The 24,299-nt window shown below is 38.0% G+C and overlaps 2 protein-coding genes across 3 annotated transcripts in view; one reads left to right on the forward strand and one right to left on the reverse strand.

Moving 5' to 3' along the window:
- The window catches only part of LOC308696599 (CUGBP Elav-like family member 5), a gene marked incomplete at its 5' end in the record, with an annotated part of 179,909 nt that extends 166,723 nt beyond the window's left edge, over window positions 1-13,186 (reverse strand). Inside the window, one exon of the mRNA XM_081375438.1 lies at window positions 12,796-13,186. Within this exon, the coding sequence (XP_081231564.1) occupies window positions 12,796-13,186 (391 nt within the window). The remainder of the gene's footprint in view (window positions 1-12,795) is intronic.
- The window catches only part of sirt6 (sirtuin 6), a 39,283-nt gene continuing 22,682 nt past the window's right edge, over window positions 7,699-24,299 (forward strand). Inside the window, exons 1-2 of one of the 2 annotated variants that reach the window (XM_081375440.1) lie at window positions 7,699-7,812; window positions 15,832-15,959. In XM_081375440.1, the coding sequence (XP_081231566.1) occupies window positions 15,904-15,959 (56 nt within the window). In that variant the 5' untranslated portion in view covers window positions 7,699-7,812; window positions 15,832-15,903. Of the gene's footprint in view, window positions 7,813-14,987; window positions 15,246-15,831; window positions 15,960-24,299 lie in introns of those variants that run through there. The other variant, XM_081375439.1, reaches the window with a different exon arrangement.

A 24,299-nucleotide genomic window follows, 5' to 3' on the forward strand; every position in this document is an offset into this window, starting at 1 on the left:
ATGCTAGTGTTGTGTTTGCTTGTCTGCCTTTTGTATCGTTTGTTCGTGTGTATTATTAAAGTGGTTTTGAACCTGATCTTCATCCTCCTGTTCTTCCTGCAACCCAGCGTGACAATATGAACAATACTAAAATAACACTGAATTTTGGATTCTTCGCTTAACAACCTCAGAGTCTGTCGAGAAAAGTAGGGTGAAAACAGGTCATTTGAGCTGAAATGAATGGTAGATTAGTCCCAAATTACCTGAATTGACACTATATATGCATATTTTGCCTATCAATCAACTTTAAAGGGCGATTTTCAATAGTATTAAATCCTGAAACTCTGTACTCTGTCTATAGCAAGATAGCTTTGTGCTAATCAGAAAGTGCACAAAATAATGTTAAAAGCTCAAAATTAATTAAAACGATGTTAAGAGACTCATTCCTTTCTATTCAGCCTCTTCTTCATATTCGCATTCAGCCTTTCCCGAACATTAAGACATGAATAAATTCATTATATTCTAAATTAAAACTATTGCACTGCCCCTTGGAGTCGGCTCTCAAAGATCAGAGAAAGGAAAGGAATAATAAAGCAGTTTGTGATCTGGAGCGGCCCAGCCTGTTCGCGTTCCCATCTATTGTTCTGATATTTTCACAGCTCCAGTAGAATTGGTTTGTAATGATTGCCGTTATAGGAGCAGTAGTCTAGCGTAACCTGTAAACCTTAATTAAACCAGTCACATTCAGATGGACCCAAACCAACCCTCTGAGCCACGTGTCCAGAGAGCGCAGACCACCTCATGTAGAACTAATCACACACACACACACAGAGCAGAGAGTGTAACAGCTCTCATGTATCCGTTCTCCATTCAACAAGAATATCATGCTAATACATGAACACTGGCACAGCATGAAGACAACAAACATACATCATATAAACCAACACAATCTCATTAGCAGCTCACTCATGCCAGAACAAATTAGGACGGTTGTAAAACTAGTTTTAAAAGACCCCATAAATTGTTTTCACATGCACACTTTACATCCCTGCACTGATAGTATTACCTGTTGAAACAAGACGTTGTGCTGGAACATATTCAAAAGCGGTAACACTTTACAATAAGACCCCATTTAGTTAATGCATTAGTGAGCAATACATTGGTTGTACAAACAATCATGTTTGTAAATGTTATTAATAAAAAAAACTGTTAGTTTATGATAGCTCAGGTCCATTAAATAATATTAACAGAACAGACACAACTTTTGTTTTAAATAATGCATTACTAAATGTTGAGATTAACTAAGAATAATAAATGCTTTAGATGTATCTATAATGTTCAATAAACCATGTTAACAAATGAACAGTATTGTAAAGTGTTCAAAAATCTAAATCACACTTGACAACTTTTGCCAATGATAAAACTTTCATTATACACTTATTGTGAACACTTCACTGCAATGTTATTCCAAAGAAACTTAAAGGGATACTTCACCGATTAGCGTTAAGCTTTGTATCGGTAGAAACCAGGTATTTTCGAGTGACCGTGCTTCCCTCCCTCATGTCCCCCTGAGACGAGAGATTTCTGTATTGTGTGTCTGGAAAACAAAAACTCAGATGACGCAAAAATCATCATTTAGCTCATCAGAGGCTCTTCTGTCCAGAGGCGAGAGACTCCAGCCAGTAGGAGGAGCTCGTCCTGCATGTGTTCAACCCGCCCATAGGGGGATCTCACGATAAAACGCCGTCTTTTCAGTTTCCAGTCGACTAGTAGCCTAGCTGTCTCATTTCCTCCGATACTGCCCTCTGTAACCAGTAGGCGTGGCTTGGGTGTGTCCTCATAGGGCAGCGAAGCAAGTGCATTCTGGGAGTTGTTGTCTTTCATCCACATGAGCCAAAAATACATTTTCTGGCTTTTCTCAGTCTAGAAGGCACCAACTTCTAAAATAATTTCACATTTCTACTACATAAATGACCCAATTTAAATACACATTCATCTTTCCAGTGGTGAAATATCCCTTTAATAATGCAATAATTTGCTCTATAACATGAAATGGATGACATAACCGAAATTTCTTCCACATTGTTTAATGTTTTCAAAGGCTCCCATTGAACCACCTGTAAAGAAACCATCCTACAAGCATGACTATCCTGTTTCAGTCAGAAATGTCGTGTTACTAAGGTAAAATAGATAGCAAATGGCATTTAATGTTGATGTTAATGTAAAGTGTTAATGGTGATGTAAAACAAGCAAACAAAGCTGTGATTCGGTACATTCAGGACGGCTCTTACACAAAGAACACAGCGTTTGGCTTTATACTCCAGAGAATTACACGCTGGCTAATTTAAGATAGAGAAAGAAAATTGGATTCAGGCAGTGTTATTCTGTGCATGTGGTATCTGTGTTGTATCAAGCTCGGATCAATACGTTCTGGGAGCAGAAAATGATAGTTATCTCCTTATCATTTTCCATTAAAATCCCCTTTTGATAACATTTCATCACAGGCTGGTGGGAAGGGAGTGTGGAAAGAGAGAGAGAAGGAAAGAAAATGATAGGGAGATAGAGAGTAAGAGAAAGGTTTTTGTAGCCCCATAAAAACAACTTTATCTCCTCTGTTTGCCCCCAAACGCTCCAAAAGCAGGCCGCACTGGATTATAGTCTATCAATTATATTAAAATCTCTCCGTTGTAGTAATTTCATTTTCTCCTCTCAAATAAATCTCGGCCCAGCAAACACAAAGCACTGGATGCCAAAGAGTTTTTGGACAGCATTAAATATAGCCACAGAGGTTATTTCTGAATTAAACTACTCTATTGGCAATTATTCATGTGTTTTAACTCAGCTGTACTTCATTACATCCGAACGACTTGGGCGTAAAACAGCTTTAGGGCTGGAATAAATTTAGTTGAGTGTTTTTAAACAATGTGGCAGAAATTTTTGCCCAAATCCAGATTGTTAGTGGTTTGTGTCCATGCAAAACATATATGTTTAATCAACAGCCCATCCTAAATCATATATCTAATTGCTTAGTAAAGTAAAAGCACACCTCAGCAAGACACATGATTTGAAGAATGCAAAACATGCTGAAGTTTAATATTTACGGTATATCATTCAACACATTAGCACAACTGCATCTCATTACTTATCTGAAGCATAATGGACTGTCCACACAGAGATCATAAAACACCTACAGTTTTTCCTCAAGCACAATCTACACATGCTGGAAAGGCAATGAAATGCAATTACGGTTGACTTTATAACCCTCCATTACCCTTACATTAAATCGCCATTACATTATATGGCTTTATCTTTACAGTAGCTTGTCTGTCCAAAAATGTAATTGTGATATCAGTCGATTTCTGCCTTATGGGCCTTTTTAACAAACATACTGAGCATACATTTACTAGAAATTCATGCTTTTTCAATAAACATTGGTTGTTGAAAGATTTATAACTTTTGTTATCTGAAAACCATCTGATAGGTCTATTGCTAAAATAGTTTTAACACTTAAAATTCAAACTATTTTGACTTTGACTTTGAAGCACAGCCAATTATTGCCGGACAGTTTGATGTGTCATTGTGTCATCAAATCAAGATAAAAGAGAAACTTTGTGCATATGTAGATACAACTTTATGACAATGTCAAATGCACAATCATCATATTATAGCGATCATCATTCACATTAAATATTCAATGCAAATTAATATAGTAATTGGTCAAATCACCCTAACATGTCACTATCTGTGGTGTTTTGCATGTGAAGATCATGAGAAAGCACCATTACATTGACTGTCACATTTAGCTGAATCCTCGTCCATGAAGAAAACTTGATGCACATTACAATATTCACATGCACTAAAGACCTTAACCTCGGCCTGAAAGAGCTCAACATGTAAGGTTACCATAATAACAGAGAAAAGATTACTCTTAAAAATAAAGGATAAAGATTTTGACTGTCTAGTCCTTTTTACGTCCTACAAACAACCTTTTATCTTTAGAAAACCCTCTACTGGTGCTTTAAAGAGCCCCGAAACCTTTGAAGATCTAAAGGACCTGTAATGTAAAGATCAAGAACTTGTTAACCATATAGCAACTCAAGAACCCTACAGCTAAAAATGGTTCTTGATAAGAAGAGGTTCGATATTGAACCTATCAGCCACTGAATAAACTTTGTTTTTAACACTGTACTTCAGGTTTTGAAGATGAAATGAAGCTATTAAATGCATTGCATTATGAAATTATTAAAGACATGCAGATAGAGAGAATCTCAACTAGTATAGCCTGATGGTTACCATTACCCTTAATTTCCTTCACAAAAAAAACAATATTCCCTATAACATATTTCACAATCTGACATCATGCTAAACAGTAATTACCTCAATGTTTCACCTTGCTTTGAGTGCAGACGTTAGTTTGAATAACGTCGGACAGCACAATCCAGGCATTTATTGACAAGCCTGAATAAACGTGTACATGTGAGCACAGGTCAAAGGAATCCTGTAAACATGCCGCTAGTGATGATTAATGATTACCCCTGAGGCGGTTTGTCTATAACAGACGCACCCACACAAATACATATCCACTCTCTTCTGAAAACTAGTTGATTTCAATTGAGTTCACTGTTATCATGCGGCTGAGCAAACAAAATGGTATTCCAATAGGTGTAAAAATACATAGAACAAACAAACGTTGGGGAAAACAGTCTCTTTTTAAATACACTGGACTAGTTTTACCGTCTGCCATCTTGGATTGATTGTCACGGCATAATACATTGCTGTGAAGAGTGCATGTGATGCTGCCTTTAAATTTGATATCTTAGATGACAGAATAATCATGCCTACAAAAATTTAAAGCATCATGGATAGTGAAACGCACACTATTTGTAACAGCAATTGCATCATGCCGTCATTGTGAGTCATTGAGAACATTTTGTTTTATGTTTGAGATCGTAATGTTTAATCAAAATGTCATAACTGTACCTGACATATGCAGGATTTCTCCTATCATTTAGTCCACTTACAGTGCCCCTATTACCCCTATTATTTTAAAGGTTTATAATTTTGTTTTAGAGTCTCCTACAATAGATTTACATGCATGCAAGGTAAAAAAAAAAAAAACTTTAATTTTCTAATAAAATACATTGCACATCGTTCTCTCTAAACCCCTCATTTCCGAGAGCCTTGCTCTGATTGGTTAGATGGCCCAGTCTGTTGTGATTGGTTTACCCTGCTCTGATTGGTCAGATGGCCCAGTCTGTTGTGATTGGTTTACCCTGCTCTGATTGGTCAGATGGCCCAGTCTGTTGTGATTGGTTTACCCTGCTCTGATTGGTCAGATGGTCCAGTCTGTTGTGATTGGTCTACTCTGCTCTGATTGGTCAGATGGCCCAGTCTTTTGTGATTGGTTTACCCTGCTCTGATTGGTTAGATGGCCCAGTCTGTTGTGATTGGTTTACCCTGCTCTGATTGGTCAGATGGCCCAGTCTGTTGTGATTGGTTTACCCTGCTCTGATTGGTCAGATGGCCCAGTCTGTTGTGATTGGTTTACCCTGCTCTGATTGGTCAGATGGTCCAGTCTGTTGTGATTGGTTTACCCTGCTCTGATTGGTCAGATGGCCCAGTCTGTTGTGATTGGTTTACCCTGCTCTGATTGGTCAGATGGCCCAGTCTGTTGTGATTGGTTTACCCTGCTCTGATTGGTCAGATGGCCCAGTCTATTGTGATTGGTTTACCCTGCTCTGATTGGTCAGACGGCCCAGTCTGTTGTGATTGGTTTACCCTGCTGTGACTGGTCAGATGGCCCAGTCTGTTGTGATTGGTTTACCCTGCTCTGATTGGTCAGATGGCCTAGTCTGTTGTGATTGGTCTACTCTGCTCTGATTGGTCAGATGACCCAGTCTGTTGTGATTGGTTTACCCTGCTCTGATTGGTCAGATGGCCTAGTCTGTTGTGATTGGTCTACTGCTTACAGCACATGTCAAAATCTAATCTGGATTTCAGCTCTATAGAGGCTTGCTCAGCACTTGATACACCATGATACGAACAGCAATAATGGCGTCGGTTTTACTCTATCAATTCAAGCCAGAGCCCTCATCCTTCAGAAGTACATACAAAGTGTATTCGCAGTGCAGAAAACAGCGTCTACTTGACATGTCTACAACACGAACCAAACTCTTCCAGTTTCAGCTCCAACCACAGTGTTTGAGGGCGGGGCAAAGCAGATGGTGATCGCCGGCAGCCAATGAAAATCATCGGCTGGAATTATACTATGCAGATTCGTGCAGGAAGTGAGACTGGAATTATGAACGACTCGTTTAAGCAGTTAAAGGGTTAGTTCACCCAAAAATGAAAATTCTGTCAGTAATTACTCACCCTCATGTTGTTCCAACCCCGTAAGACCTTCGTTCATCTTCAGAACACAAATTAAGATATTTTTGATTAAATCTGAGAGCTGGATCACTCTTCCATAGGCTTCTAAGGCATTATAACTTGCTGGCCCAGAAAATGTATTAAAGACATTGTTAATATAGTCCAAGTGACTACAGTGGCTCAATCTTAAGTTTATAAAGCGACAAGAATACTTTTTGTGCGCAAAACAAAAATAACGACTTTATTCCACTATTAATTTCCTTCTCTCTGGGCCTCAAGTCTTTTCACGTAGTATAACTGTGAAGCGCTTCTGTGTTGTACGTCACACGCATCACACACATGGCAAGCGTCGGCCAATAGTGAGCCTATTGTGTGACGTACAATACAGATACGCTGCGCAGTTATACTACGTGAAAAGACTCGAGGCCCAGAGAGAAGGAAATGAATAGTGGAATAAAGTCGTTATATTTTATTTATTTTTTTTGTGCACAAAAAGTATTCTCGTCGCTTTATAAACTTAAGATTGAGCCACTGTAGTCACTTGGACTATATTAACGATGTCTTTAATACATTTTCTGGGCCAGCAAGTTATAATGCCTTAGAAGCCTATGGAAGAGTGATCCAGCTCTCAGATTTAATCAAAAATATCTTAATTTGTGTTCAACGAAGGTCATGAGGGAGAGTAATTACTGACAAAATTTTCATTTTTGGGTGAACTAACCCTTTAAGAATCAATTCTTTCTTTTAGGAGACAATAACTTTATTTGTTTTGCACTTTTATCTTTAAAACTTTGCAGACCTTTAACATTCACAAATAGCTATATAAAGCCCTATTCGCACGGGATTAGTATTACCTGGCGACCTCTAGTCATTTGTAATAATTGCAGAGGTTGTCTGTGATCTTAATCCCGTGCGAATCGGACATGTTTGTAATTTGTTAAGTAAAAATTCCCCCGCTAATGACCTACCAAATATTTCGCCGAACACAGAGGTCCTGTGATAATATTAGTCCCGTGCGAATCGGCATCCCTGTGATTTGGCAGGGTCGTTTATAATTTTTTCAAGGTTTTTGTATCCTGTGTGCTTCTTTATCCATCTTTTGTGAGGAATGGAGGCTGTGTTGGAGTGTTTTGATAGTATTTTGGGTGCTGGGTCATATCACTATACACCAGTGGTTCCCAAACCTGTCCTGAAGGCCCCCCAACACTGCACGTTTTCTTTGTCTCCCTACTCAAACACACCTGATTCAACTCATCAGCTCATTATCACATGGGTTAATTGAGCTGATGAGTTGAATCAGGTGTGTTTGATTAGGGAGACAAAGAAAACGTGCAGTGTTGGGGGGCCTTCAGGACAGGTTTGGGAACCACTGCTATACACCATGATACGATTTGCAGAAAAAGAAAGCTGAAAACCTTAAGAAGAGCAAAAGATGGAGATGAATGACATATATAGCAGCATGTGGTAAGGAACATTCTTCTGTTTATGATATATCATACAGCTAGACCTATAATAACGACAAGACATTTCCAAGCAATAGCCTATTGACATCATATCCGGGAAATAAGTCAGTAAATTCGAGTAAAATCACAGGCTTCGGTTATCCCGTGCGAATGCGGATGTGGGGGGGGGGGTCATTTCTAAATCACACGAGGTCCCCAGACAATACTAATCCAGTACGAATAGGGCTTTACACACTGCATGAAAGGTAATATTCTAAAAAGCATAATGGGGCACTTTAAAAAATCCAGCAAGCTCGCGTTCATCTGCCAGTTCTTAGTGCAACACCCTATTCTCAACATCCAATAGACAACTGATGCATAAAATCAAGTCCCTGTTACATTTTTTTTCTTTTTGATAATCTGTTAAACTCATATGCCACAACACGAAAGAAAAGATCTGTCGCAGCTTCATTGCGACTTTAAACCAGCCTAAAGACGTTAGCTTTCTACGCAAGCTTACTAGTATGGTCTGTTTTGCAGGTTTTCAGGCGCTTGCTAGCTATTCAGTGTGGATACCTGGTAGACAAGCATGAACCAGTTAAGGCCAGTGAACCACCGTATAGGCTAGATTAGGCTATGTTTTTTAACAGTGTTGTGAAAAAGAGTAATTGAAATGTGCATCTAACGCTGTTTTCCGTTGATTTCACCCTCAGCCTATTGTTGCAGGTCTTGCACACTCATAAACCACATTTCATAGCAGTAATTTCATGTCAATGTAAATGATAAATCTAACACCACTGTACTAATAACGTCCCACTGAGACTGCAGTCAACAGAGAGTGAGAGTGTGTGTGTGTGTGTGTGTGTGTGTGTGTGTGTGTGTGTGTGTGTGTGTGTGTGTGTGTGTGTATGTGTGTGTCAGGCCTCCTACGCTGATTCATCCTCCCTCTCACACCCTCCTATGGGCATAAACCATTATTCATTTGTGCGGTGTGTGTGTGAGCATGTGTGTGCCTCTGAGCGTGACAGAAAGAGGGAATATTTCGAGCAGAAGAAGGGAGGGGGGCGCAGATACTCACAGAGGAGTATGTTGCTTTAAATGGGTTTTCAAGTTCAATTAATATTACGTTTTTAATGAATCAGAGGACTAAGTTTTCTTTCACTAATAAATTAAATAATCACAGAAAACCTAGGCAAAAAAAACTGTCTGTTTAAAATGCATATGACATGTATTACATCCCTCTATAGCACTGCTCTCAAATCAAATTAGAGCTTCAGTCAAGTGAGATGACCTGCGTAAAACTAAAGAGAAATCGAGGAATATTTGCAGTACTATTACTAACACTATTCTAAGCGTTACAAAAAGTACAGGAATATATATTTTACATATAATACAATATATATTCTATGGAAGCTTGTTTCCGCCATGAAAAAAAAAAGGCTAAATGGGACTTTTTATTTCACAATTCTGACTTCTTTTCTCACAATTGCGAGATAAAAACTAGCATTTGCGAGTTATAAATTGTGGGATATAAACTTACAATTGCGAGTTTATATCTCACAATTCCGACTTTATAACAATTATACATTTATAACTCACAATCTTACGACTCACAAGCAGGGCCGGCTCTAGCCCTTTGGTTGCCCTAGGCAAGATTGAGTCCCCCCCCCCCCCGCTCTTTATAAGAAAATAAGAAATAAGAAAATTGATAAGTGTCAAGTCTTTATTTGTTATAATTTCGATGATTATGGCTTACAGCTTATGAAAACCCCAAATTCAAAATCACAGAAAATTAGAATTGATATGAATTGATATGTCATAAGCTGTAAGCCATAACAAAGTCTTGAAATATCTCACTTTGCATGTAATGAGTCTATATAATATATTAGTTTCACCTTATAAGTTGAATAATTGAAATAAATGAACTTTTGTACGATATTCAAATTTTTCGAGTTTCACCTGTAGTCACTCCAACACTTCAACAAGCAAATTCTACAAAGAATGTTCAAGGATATTTACCAAATTGGATTAATTTAAGCAAATTATTACCATTAAACTAGTTTAATTATACCTTCTACAAACAAATGTGCTATTATGGATAATGTATGTACCACTACAAAATTAAAATATTTAAGTTCTTTTAGTTCTATCTCAAATAATAAAATATTAACAGTTGTTTCTGCCATTTCTATTCACCTTCAAAGTAACTATAGCTAGCAAACTATAGCTTAGTGACAGCAATGAAACGTCCAATATTAGGTGATGTAGGCTACAATACTAAGTAGCCTAAATTTATTTCATTGGACACCTTAATAGCTAAGATGAGAAGACTTACTCTATACTGAGCTTTATTTTTTATCTTCTTCCTTTCTCCGTTTTCGTCCCTGTGCACCAGAGGTTTAGACCGCTTCATTTTTGATCAACGCGCCAGCAGCTGAGCACTTCCCTAACGTAACGTAACGCAACCCTCCCGCCCCCCGCCAATCCAGGAATGGTCGACAAAAATCATAAATTCAATCTAATAATCAGGTTGACAAGTAATTAAACGTGTGGTTGAGGGGGCGCCCTTTGCCCTTTGATCATGTTTAATAAACATGTTTTATTTCGCGTTTCGGTCTAATTTTATGATTAATATCGGAAGTAGATACGGCGACACTAGAGTGCGTCCGCGCCCCCAACACATTTGTCGCCCTAGGCAACCGCCTAGTTCGCCTATAGCAATCGCCGGCCCTGCTCACAAGATGGAAACTCGCAATTACGAGAAAAAAGTCAGATTTGTGAGATAAAACTCGCAATTACCCTTTTTATTTTTTATTCAGTGGCAAAAACAAGCTTCCATAATATTCAGTATCGATCTTGCAAGAAAGGAAAATAAAAATTACATTTCTTTACTATTTCATTTGTTTCTCCAAGACAATGAGGTTAAATGCAAAATGAGACATTTTGATTTATCTTTATCCTGAATCTCAGATGTGCCTCTTCTAGAATTTCAGAAGAGATCTAAAAAAAAATGTCAGAGATCTCAATATGAACTCAAACATTTCATCCACAATCAAATGATCTGAGATGCTTGCCACATTTATTGTATAGCTCTATACTCTTACTGTATGGCAACTATTGACTCCTTTGCCCCTAGATTTGACTATTTGCAATTTGGTGCTTTGAGTATAAAAGAGATCTCTGAACAATTTAATTCTTTATCTTCTGGCCTACACTCTTAAAAATAAAGGTTCTTTATTGCCATTGATGGTTCTATATGGAACCAGTAAAGGTTGTTTATAGTGAAAAAAGGTTCTTTAGATTATTAAAATGTTCTTCACACGAAGAAAAACTTGGTTCTTTCATGAACTGTTCACTGAAAGGTTCTTTGGGAAACCAAAAATGGTTCTTCTATGGTATCAATGTGAACCCCCCCCCCCCTCTCCCCTCCCCCCTCCCTCCCCCTCCCTTTTAGAACCTTTATTTATAAGGTATATTAATAAAATGAAATCATTTCACGAATCCTACTTTGAAGCATCACCTACTGTGAAGCATCATGCCCTAATTCCTCTTGCCGTATTCATTTGGATGAGACTTTGTTTGGAAATTTGGAAAAAATAATGCATGCATGCTCAAATGAAATGCTCAAATGCCAAACAAAGGAGCATAGAACCTTTTGTGGGTCTGTGATTTCTTTGAATGCATAAATTAACGTGTAATGCAAGGTTCACGTTTTGCTGTGAATGAAAAACATCACACCAAATGTTTCATTTCACACGGCACACTGGGAGCTCTTAGTATGCATCATCTGCACGCAAAGAAGGACTGCCCTACTTCTGCGAGCACACACGAAAATATGAGATGATACACAAGTGGGAGTGACCACAGTACACCCAGCATCCTTTTTATTGTCATGACACAGTACACAGGGTGAACACAAGCAGAAGAACACAATGCATTAGTGTACTGCATGAGAAATAGTCAATGTTACTCTAAAAGAGGAATCTGTCAAGACAAGATGAGTCTGAATGACATCTGATCTGACAGCATGCATTGATGGAAATCAGTTGCAGTCATACTGACTGTAATGTGGCACACAGATAGCCACCACACTGTGCATATATGAGTGTACGTGCAAAAGAACAAATACGATGCTTATATTTTAAGTAAACAATCCCGTTTTTCAAGTGCATAGCTTAAATTGCATAATGCTGCACAGGGTGAACCAGCACAAAAACACAACGCATCATGAGAAATAGATGTTACTCTAAAAAGAGAAGGTTTGAATGACATCTGACAGCATGCTCTGATGAAAATCAGTTGCAATTGTACTGACTGTGCTTAAAAATACTGTGAGGGAGGGTAACAAGAGGAAAATGTGGCTTGGACAAGAATACGCAGTGTGCATGATGAATAAATCTATGTACAACAGAAATTTTATTTTCTTTGAAAATGGGATTTTCTTTGAATTTGAAAGTGAGCTTTAGATTAGAACAACATCTAACAGCATGGAGATCAGTTGCAATCCGACTGTGCATAAGGGAGAACAATGAGTTAAAATATAAAGACAGGGATAGCCTACACACAGTGTGTAAAGAACAAATGTGCGTGCAACTGAACAAATATGACGCTCATAAACAGTAATGTGAACGCGTATGTTTTCTATCGCATATGGGTGGGCAAATACGAAATCACAATGCATCAGTGTATTGGACGAAAAATAGTCTGTTAGTCTTAAAAAGACAGAAAGAGACAGCCAGGTTTGAATTCTATTAACGCACGCGTCAGATGTCAATCTTTTGCAATCGTAGAGTGTTGTATGAGTGAAAAACAAGAACGCGCTCTGCGCGTAAAGAATAAATATGCGCAACAGAAGAACATTTATGTTTAGTAAGTAAGCAGCGTTCAATAATGACGAGGAAACACAACACACATATTTTCCTAGAACATACCTCAGAATGCATAAAAAAAGGTTCTCCATGTGGCCAAAGCCCTCAACACCTAGCCTATTCAAAAGCTTCATTACCTTTGTGCATGCCGGTGTAACGGTCCTTGAGGACAGTCAGTTCGTGGATCTTTCCAAACTGTTCGAAAAGAGGCTTCAGGTCCTTCTCCTCCAGGTTGCGCGGGATCTGTCCTATAAAGAGCTTGATGGCATCCTGGTCTTTCATGGTGCCGTTGTCGGGGTGGATGGAGATGGGCTCTGAGCCGTTCATGGGCTTGGGGAAGGTGATGTGCGCGTACTGGGGCTGGTGCGGGTGCGGGATCAGGAGCAGTGGTGCCGCTGCCTGGCTCGGTACCGCCCCCGGTCCGGTGAGGAGCAGGCTGGCGTGGGCAGGCTGAGGATGAGGATGCTGAGGATGCTGCTGCTGCTGCTGCTGCTGCCTCCTCGCTTCAGTCTGGGTGAATCTAGCCATTCTGCGCGCAGCGGAGAGCGCGATAATAATAACAACATACACACGCACGCACACGCGCCGGGAGAGAGTACGCGCTCAGCTGGAAACGAGACGCTCGCTTTCTATTCGAAACATGTCAAGCTCGCCCCCCCCCCCCCCCCCCGCACCTGGGAGAAGGAGGAGGAGGAGATGAGAGCAGAGCGCGGTCACGACTTACATGCGCGGCCCCGTAGCGCCATCTGCCGACTGATAGTCAACTGCACAGATAGATAGATAGATAGATAGATAGATAGATAGATAGATAGATAGATAGATAGATAGATAGATAGATAGATAGATAGATAGATAGATAGATAGATAGATAGATAGATAGATAGATAGATAGATAGATAGATAGATAGATAGATAGATAGATAGATAGATAGATTTAATTTATTTATTTTTTATATTTTCTGTTTTCATTCAAATTTTATTAACTGTGTTGTGTGTTTTTATCCTTTTAATTGTTTTTTAAAGATAGGATATCTAGCCAACAGACTCATAAAATGTATCATACTATATCTATCCATCCATCCATCCATCCATCCATCCATCCATCCATCCATCCATCCATCCATCCATCCATCCATCCATCCATCCATCCATCCATCCATCCATCCATCCATCCATCCATCCATCCATCCATCTATCTATCTATCTATATGCACTTCTTTAGTATCTTAGACAATGTATGCTTATGTCTCCTAAATGAAATCATACAAATTGGCAATAACGAATCAACTGAGCAGCAGTTTCATGGCATTTGTTATGAAGTCATTAAATGTTAAATGCTGTTTAGAGCAGGGGAGAACAGGGCACAACCTAACACAGGGCTAGTTGTAACACCCTTGTTGTAAACTTCCACACATGCTAGCATGATGAAACTTAGTGTACCGTATTTAGTTGCCATATCAACACTATATAAAGGAAAAAAATCAGAAATCCTTGGAAGATATCTCAGAACATTTATTAAACCCTAGCAAAAGTAGCCTAAATTTCTTAAGTTAATTTTTCATCTCTATTTTTGGAATTAGACAAATCTAATATTATTTTAATCTCCAATATGTTATTTAACAGTTGATGTGGTTCTTTAATGCTTAACAAGACACTAGCAGGGTTTAAATCCCAGTTGTGCAGACGGGGCATGTTGTCACACTGCGTTACAATGAGCCCCTATTAGAAATATGCTATTCTATTCTATACTTTTATGAATTCTATTGAGAAAGCATGAAAAAAAGGTGAAAAAAAGACTGAGAGTCAATGTTCAGAAACTACTAATTATTATTATGTTTTGAACTATGTTGTATAGCTGTGTTTTCCGGTGTGTTTGTTGTCAAACTCAAAAATATTTTATGGTCTTATGGTCATGTTACAATGAACCCCACGTATGGGGCATGTTGTCACATTTCACTTCCATTATTTCGGGGTATATCAAGAAAAAAAAGTATACACTGTATTATTAAAACAAAACCACATAGGCCTAATTGTAGCCTACTAGAAATGTGGGAAAAAATAAATACTCTGAACCCTAAGTAGATTTACACAAACTGAGAAAGTAAAAAAGCGTTAGGTTGTGGCCCGCTCTCCCCTCCACCTTATGACTAGGCCTTAATTTAGATTTCCTATCAACTGGGAACAAAGGGAGCTTTTTCTAAACAATAATAATCTTTTTTTTTTAAAGACCCTAATATGAAACCACAAATCAACATATATTTGGAACAAGGGTCTTTTGGGTCTATCATGAGGATTTCACCTATTATAGTAGATCCACCACCTGTCCTGCACACAATCTCACTGACGTAATCCAGCATGTGCACAGCAGCACTCCACGCAGTACACACACACACACACACACACACACACACACGTGACGTCACACGGAGGACCAACACACAGAACCGATTGAACGGAAGGACAGGAAAACTCTTGCTTTTACTGACACATTTTCACTTACCTTTTAATCAGAAAGTTAGCCATGTCGGTGAATTACGCCGCGGGACTTTCTCCATATGCGGATAAAGGAATCTGCGGCCTCCCGGAGGTGATCTTTACATGTATTGCTGTTAGCCGGCTAGCTAGAATTAGCTTTATTTAGTGCACATTAGCGTCAAATTCGCTGTTTGCTTTCTGAAATGTACTCGTATTCTGCACTGAAAACTGTTTTAGACACACGTGGGTATGACCATTGTTGCCTATGCTTCATAACTTCATAGCTATCAAATAATACTGAACAAAAACATTCAGCAGTTAATGTTAGTGAATTAAATAACACGGTAATAGTAAAGAAATGAGAGCTCGTGTGTTACTTTGATTTTGCCACAGTAAAGTGCAAACGGCATTATGATAAAAGTCACCTGTGGTCAATGAATAATTCATTTTGCTTTTAATAACTACCAAGTAACGTTAGCCAGTTCGCTAGCCCGACAGTACTGCTGTTTATGGTTGCCAAGCAACATATCGCGTTAATGTCAAGTCAAGTGTAGCCTATATAATATTTATATATAATTTGATAATAGCTTAAATGTGTATAGGATTAGAATAAACAGAACGACATCGTCTATCTACATTTGTTTATGTGACACCACTCAGTAACACTTCTGTATGTGTTTGTGTGTGTATGTTTGCAGGTGTTTGACAGCCCAGAGGAGTTGAAGACTAAAGTGGAGACACTGGCCCAGTGGATCAAGGAGTCGCAGTATATGGTGGTGCATTCAGGAGCTGGAATCAGCACGTCTACAGGGATCCCGGACTTCAGGTACTCTTCATCATAGATATGAATACATAGATTTCACATTCACCCGCCATCTTGGAACGGTCAGCGCCTTGTCGCTCACTATAAGAATCAATGATGCCACAATATTGCATAGATTTAAGTTCCAGAATAAATGGGATAACCTTTTACACATGCATCTAACTACGGTTGCATACGCTCAGTCAACCCTGCTGTTGAATGCTCTTGCACGGGTCTTTTGGTCATTCCAATATGGCGGACAGGTTACCTATAGCAGCCGAGGGGGTATCTTGCCGGAAACCGAAGCTTTCCCGGGGACCGCCATTGATTAGCAGACCATCACCTGCTGTTAGCATTCCATTTACTCCCATTAATTTTGGCGTCACTTTGACAGTGAATAACTTTACATCTGAGGCGTTTAAAGACTCCATTTGTCCATTATTTATTTCTGAAGAAACATGAAAATGTATAAAAGGCTCCATTACCTTGTATCTTACATTATGGCCCCGTAGAAGCAGTTTTTGTAAAAATAGGCTAACGATTGCGTCATAACCACGCAACTCTCTGTCACACAGTAGAGAGATTACCATATAGAGAGGAGGAGAAGCTCGCGGGCAATCGGGGGGACGTGGAGGCAAAATGACAAAATTATTAAAGGACAAGTTCGGTATTTTACACTTAAAGCCCTGTTTACAGATCGTTTCTGATGAAATAGAACGGTTAAGATTAAAATTTGGACACATGCTGCTGTCCCGAGAATTTAAGGTTTCTTTCGCTTTCCCCCCCACCTCTAGAATGGGTGTATAGGTGCACTGGAACAATCCTTCCTAAAACGCATTCAACTTTCGTTTACAAAGACGTGAAACTCACCGAGTGGTCAGGGGTGTTCACTGATATGCTCACACAAAAATCGCTGCAAAAGATGCTTTCTGTGGACCTATTTTTCCAAACGCCTCACACCCGTACATCCTTCCGTTGAGAACTTGAAAAATAGACACTCTACAGAAAGAATACAAACAACCCCATTTCCGTTTCCGGCGGCGGAGTAATACCGTACCTCACAGCACATCCAATACAAGTCAATGGAGTTGGGACAAAAACTGCGATAAAACAGGGTTCTCAAGTTTTATAAAAAGCTTGGGGTGAGATCACATGCGGTTAGGGGAGGAGCCCTAATGGAGCCCCGCCCCCGCCTATCCCCGCCCCCCAATTTTACCCATTGTTCATAATTAACCAGCATAAATTGAAACTATAACAATTGGTAAATCTGATAAATGACAGAGCAATTTATCACATCAAATATACTCTTAAATGTTGTATTTCAAAAATATAACATATTGCTCCAAACAGTTTGGAAAAACAAATCTTTTTGCAATTTGAATGTGTCTAGTCGAAATGGTATAATGATTTATTGTGTGGTGGGACATTGTGAACAAATGACATAGAGTATTAAGGTGTGTGTGTGTGTGTGTGTGTACAAGAGTACACACTCCAACTTATGAAATGTGTTTTGGTTGTAAGTGTTTGTTGCACATTTTGATGCCTTGATAACATTTATATATTTAATGTTCTAGCCTAAAAATGTTAGACAAGCTTACTTTCTTCCAACTTACCTTCTCCATCAGACGTGTGTTCGTGCGATGTTGTGGGTTGCTTAGTAACGGACGTACGGTGGCCGAGAATTTTCCGTCAACTTCCGTGTGTTCGCGCATCTATGTTGCCTAGTAACGAACGCAATCTGGCCGAGATACGTGCTGGCGGCAGGAAACTTCACTTTGTGTGCCTGCAGTGCGCCTCGTATATACAACGTTATAAGCTCGCAGGACAACTTGGTTGGCATTGCCTTTTCAGCATGAGAAATACACGGTGTGGCGTGTGAGCGTGTGAACTGGTTGAATTGCGTGTGTCTCACGGCCAATGCGTGAGACTTGAGAACCCTGGATAAAACCTGTTGGAAAGCATCTTTTGCAGTGATTTTTGTGTGAGCATATCAGTGAACACCCCTGACCACTCGGTGAGTTTCACGTGTTTGTAAACGAAAGTTTAATGCGTTTTAGGAAGGATTGTTCCAGTGCACCTATGCACATATATTTTAATCTTAACCGTTCTATTTCATCAGAAACGATCTGTAAACAGGGCTTTAAGTGTAAAATACCGATTACCGAACTTGTCCTTTAATCAGAATACTTAGCAAAAGTGTCTCCTGCTCCTAGCTCATGGACAGCTCCTACTCACACTCTTCGTCTCTGCATGTTTCGGAAGGGAATGGTTCAGATTTCTCTTGGCACAGCTACTAGAAGACTTACAACTGTCAGACAGGTTCGCAATACGCTCAGCCATCAGGAAGTGAGTGCTTCTAATTGACTTCACTTTTCTCCGTTGAAGTCTATGGGGTCCATTTCTTTTACAGTCTATGATAGCAGCTCATAGAAAGCCACTAATGAGTCACCTATGTTTTTTATCTATACTTCACACAACTCGCAGAGGGTGACAAATGCTTGCATTAGTGTTATTTTCAAAAGTCTAAAAACAAAATCATCTTTTAATGGGATCATAGTTTTTTTTTTGTGAGGAAGCTAGTATGTTTTAGCTTTTCATCTGTGTTATGATAGAGGGCGCTCCAAACTGCTCTTTTGAATGCGTGTATGTTGTTGAATAGCTGTCAAGCACCAAAATGGACAAAATTTATTAATTTTTTTAGCTTAATATGTCATCTGAAGCCATACAATTTGTGTTTGATTTTCACCTACTCCCTGAAAATCTTGACGACTTCATTAGCTTTCAAGTCTTGTTTTATGTACTAAATGCACATAAAAATTCTTAAAGGGATAGTTCACCCAAAAATACAAATCCTTTCAGTAATTACTCACCCTCATGTTGTTCCAACCCCGTAAGATTTCTGTTCACCTTCGAAACACAAAATAAAATATTTTTAATCAAATCTGAGAGATTTCTGTCCCCCCATTGAAAGCCAGTTTACCAAAAAACTGTGAACAAAATTATTAATTTAGACTTTTATTTACATATAAACATTGATCAGTGAACATAAACAGAAGCTCAACTGTACTCGCTTGGTGCACAAGAACAAACTTCACTAGTTTTTGCGGAAGCTTGTATGACATGCGAAAATGAACCTCATTGGTTGAGCTTACATTTACCATTATTGAATGCTTATCAATATTTAAATGTGGATAAAAGCCTAAACTGTTTATTAAGATATCATGTCTCTTCAGAAGATTTGGATTAAACAGCTCAGTTCATACAGATTTATTTTATTTTAGTTTCATATGGATTTATTTATTTATAATAAACTTTCAGTGGAAAAACAGAAATCTCTTTAATTTCGTTAAAAATATCTTCCTTTGTGTTTTGAAGATTAACGAAAGTCATATGGATTTGTAACATGAGTGAGTAAATGATTACAGAATGTTTATTTTTGGGTGAAGAGCAGTGCACTTGAATCGTCATGTAAACTTGAATATGTTCACTGTCTCTTTAAATCAGGACTAAAATGTGATAGGTATTCTCCACGCAATGCCATCAACTGAGCTAAATCCAATGGGCAGTGATGCATTCATGTTTTCCAACCATATTCCTAATCTTCTGGCAGCCCAGTAGAAGGTAATCCTATGGATTTAGTCCTTCAGAGATAATCAAAACCATGTTTTTCTGAGCCTATGTATTTATTTCCATATGTCTTTGCATGCTGGTTCAGTTTGTTTGTTTGCTCTTTTTGTTTACTGTACAGATACAACCCGCTTATGCAATAGTAATGAAAAAAAAAAGCACTGAAATTCCACATTAATTTGGCCTCAAAGAAGATCAAATTAGCGTGTTAAAAAAGACTGACATGTTATAATTTTCTGCCAGAATCACAGTAAACCACTAGAGGGAGATATGAAGTTTTAGTACCAATATCAGCTGAAGCTCTCATTCACATCTTAGGCTGTGTCTGGAATATTTGCATACTTCACAGTATATAGTGCATACAGATCACAGTTTTTAAGAATGTGAAGCAGAAATATCCAACAATGAATGTTTTAATCTTTTGTAAACCCCACATTTAGTCAAATGTAGGAGGTCATCATTCAACTTGAATAATTTGTATTTTTGGTCCAAGCATGATGACAACTATTTCTTAGATTAGAATAATATCATTTAGAATAATTATATTAATAATACAATTAATTATAATTAAGAAAAAAATTAAGGAATTAGTAATTGAGGGACTTTACACAGTTATTGAACTAAATTGAATCATCACTGAAATTACTTAAAGCAACACTAAAGATTCTTTTTTACCTTTAAATAATGTTTCCAGAATCGTTTCAGTGGTTTATCAAGTCGTAACAGGGTGAAAGGCACTTCTGCATTCGCTTTGCGGCCCTATATCTGCTATAACCGCACTATGCAAGTTTGCCAGATCGGGTAGAGTTTCTGTAGTTCGAATAAGACATAAGAAACTACAAATTTGACTTGCTTTGCAGCAAGCGTTACAATAGTCATTATTTTGTTTTTCTTCATTTCTGATGTCGCAATACATCATACTTTCATAAAATCATGCAACATACTCTACCTTGTCTGTGGACATCGTTCATTCCAAAGCCGGTGATAGATAAACAAATAGCGTGCGTGCGACGGTAGGCTGCGCTAGGCTAAATTATTTACAACAGCGGTAATGGACAATTCCGCTTCCAACCTGTAGGGGGACCGACAAGGAAAAGTTCTTTTGTGTTGCTTTAAATTGAACAATGACACTATTGTTGTTTTAGAGCTGTTTTAGAGCAGAATTGTTTGCATCATTGATCATTAGCTGCTTTGAAACAATCTGGATTGTAAAAAGCACTATATAAATAAAGGTGACTTAACTTGACCTATTCACACTTAAAGGTAGGGTAGGCAATGTTTTTCATAAACACTTTTTGTTATACTGGTTGAAACTCTCTTCACATCCTGATACCAATCAATAATAGAAGAGAAAAATTTGCCTAACCTACCTATACTGTGTAGCTCAATGTAGTTGTTTTTTTTAATCTTGTTGTAAAAGTTCAAGTCACCATTAAAGTGATTATGTTCTCGTCTTTGAAGTTTCTTCCATTTTCAATGAGCATATTCAACTTGTTTTGGTGTATAGAAGTTGTTAGTTTGTTTAACAAAGTTAGACAAATTAAGAATTGTCACTATTATGTTATGTTAATGCTCGACTTAATACACTCTTATTGAACTCGGATCCACAACTTATATCAGTTATGTTTTTGTAAAAGGACAGTCCAACTTTAAATTTTAAGTTGACACAATATGTTCAGTAAGAATAAAATTCTTTGGATAACAACCGAACAATAATTCTGCTCTCAGTATATCCGTAGAAAGCTCTTGGGCAGTTTCTAAATGAAGCCTTTCGCTGTACATCTTAGTGCTTCTTTTCTATTTTATATTGAATCTTCCAGTTTCACACCATATAATTGATCAGCTCGGACTGATGCAAAGATGAGCACTCTTGCTTTATCATATTATTGATCTACATGCCTAAGTGGGAGATTATCAGATCTATTTAAGTAGGTCTACTAAGTACTTCTATAAATCAGTAGAAGTTTATGTAATTTGTTTGGTCAAGCTGCCATATTATGCATTACATTGTTTATTTAGCAATATATTCTGTACTCATATTTGGGGGACTCTCATTAAGAACATCTGGCTTATATTATACCCCAGAACTATGGTTACACTTTATTTTAAGGTGTCATTGTTACAGTGTAATTATATATTTAAGTACTGAGTAATATTAAGCAACTACATGTACTCACTATAGGGTTAGGGTAGGATTAGTTGTATGTAATTATGCATAATTTATTGTTATTACAATGGTAAATACATGTATCATATGTATCAAGGACACTGTAAAATAAAGTGTTACCTGAACTACTTCATCAGCCATTATTATCATTAGATTTTATTGCACTGTGACATTTGGGTTGTCAGTTTCTGTGTCTCATTTCCAAGGCCGCGTCCTCCGGAGGTCTCATTTATCAGTCGCATGAGGCTCCCTCATTTCAGTAAAGTAACCATTACATTCCAAAGTCATAAAGAAATTTCAACAATTTACGCTTCACAAGAAATAACGATCAATTTTATAATGGGTACCTTTCTGAAATGAGACATCTTTGACGTATGCGGGCTGACTAATGAGGCCTCGGAGGACTCGGCCTTCAAAATGAGACGCAGGTATTGTCATTGTGTCTGAATGTTTTGCTTGTTTGTTAGTAATTCTTATTATTCTCAATAATAATTTTCCTTAGATACTCATGACTTGTTACAGTAATGTGAAATTGTGTCTGTCCAGATGCAATTGTGCTTTATTAATTATCATGTCAAGTTAATGTATACATTGGGTTTTTTTTTTTTTACATTGCGATAATGAAGATGAGTTGTGCTTAAATGTCACAATGCAACAACAACAAAAAATCTTAATGGTTGTAAAATAGCATTAATTTCGTATGCAAAATATGTATTTATTAAACTTACATGTTCATTATGAGTGTGCGTGTGTGTGTACTTGTACAACTATCTTTGTGAAGACCAGTTTGAGTTTTAGACCATTGGAGTGAGGACAAAGAGAGTAAAGTGAGGACATGTTGGCCGGTAAAGGCCTGTTTGAGGGTCAAGACTTGGTTTTAGGGATAAGGTTATACTGAGGTTAAGGGTCGGTTTAGGGTCAGGGTTCGGGTTAGGCACTTAGTTGTGATGGGTAAGGTTAGGGTAAGCGGCTAGAGATTTTATTGTGTCAATGAATGTCCTCATAAAGATAGATGTACAAGTGTGTGTGTGTGCGTGTGTTTGCAGTGCTTTTCCAAGCTGCTGATCCCAGTTGACCTCAATTCACTTGGGTTTACTTTCAGATTTGCGTTTGATGCACAAATTTTTAATGGTCTCATGAATTTAAGGGTGATTTAATTGGATTCACCCTTCATCTAGTTTGTCATTTTGCTAACACCCTGTGCAGGGGTTTTAATTTTAGAGGAAGCGGCAACCTCCCCGTCTCTCTCTTGAAACCAACACGGAAGTGAGTTAAACTGCAATTCGTTGACTGGCCGCTTGAGGCTGTTGTCAGAAGTGAGTCAAATCTGTATCTCCCCCATGTTAAAATGCCAAATTTTACAGCAGAAAAAAACGTGTTTAAAGCCTGGTGTCTGTATGTGGATTTGGTCTTTACAGCTAATTTTGCCCTTCATAACAACTGTGAGGGGGGTGAATTATTTTATAACTCGTCCGTTTAGTAAGTTGATTAATATTTAAATTTTAGGGTGTGGCCAAGCTACTTGAGTGACAGATGGATTGCCGCTGTCAGTGCTAGCCGTTTGTCTGCTGTTACTTATGAAGGACTAAAAATGACAGAACGAAAAATAAATAAATAAATAAATAAAAGTAGAAATAAATAAATAAATAAATGCAGAAATAATAGTAAAAATAAATACATTTTGGTAATATAAATGGCTATTTCTGTATTTTTACATGTATTTATTTATTTATTTATGCATTTCTATATGTATTTATTTATGTATTTATACATTTATTTATATATTTATGTATTTATATATTTATTTATTTATATATCTATATATGTATTTATTTATACATTTATTTATTCCTACATTTATTTATTTCTGTATTTCCACATTTCTACATTTATTTATTTCTGTATTTCCACATTTCTACATTTATTTATTTCTGTATTTCCACATTTCTACATTTATTTTTCCCTGCGCATGTATGCTAATTGACCAATGGCTAACCACGCCCCCAAACGCGATGAGCCAATCACAGTACGCATAGCTAACCCAATACACTTGGATGTTCTCTGCTTCCTCGTCCATTGCAATGCATTGCGGTTATCAGTTTTCATTCGTTTTTATGTTTTTTTCTTGTCATTTTGGCTTTAAAACAGCGTGTGTGTGTGTGATTTTGGTTGGGTGACAGTTGTAGGTTACAGTTTGACAAGAGTTTACAGTTTGACAAAAGCACAATGTTGTGTTTTACACAAATATAAGTAGGCTAAACACTTTGCAGTTTTAATTATGTCCTGTATGAACAAAATGGAGTATGTTTTTATGTTTCCACTGTTCGATCGCGCCCCGGCGCCCGCTCTCTGACACACACACACACACACACACACACATTCCAGCAATGCAATCTTGACATCGCAGCCTGTCCATTATTCTGCGCTCCCACCAAACGCGAATAGGGCGTCAAATTCGCGCGTATCCGCGTCTAGTTCGACGCTTGAACATTTTGAATCCAAAGCGAATAGGACGCGCGTATAAAGCGAGCATTTGAAGCGAAATAGCACCAAACTATAACGTTTACACT

Source organism: Scardinius erythrophthalmus, assembly GCF_964197995.2.
Source record: "Scardinius erythrophthalmus genome assembly, chromosome: 9".
NCBI lineage: Eukaryota > Metazoa > Chordata > Actinopteri > Cypriniformes > Leuciscidae > Scardinius > Scardinius erythrophthalmus.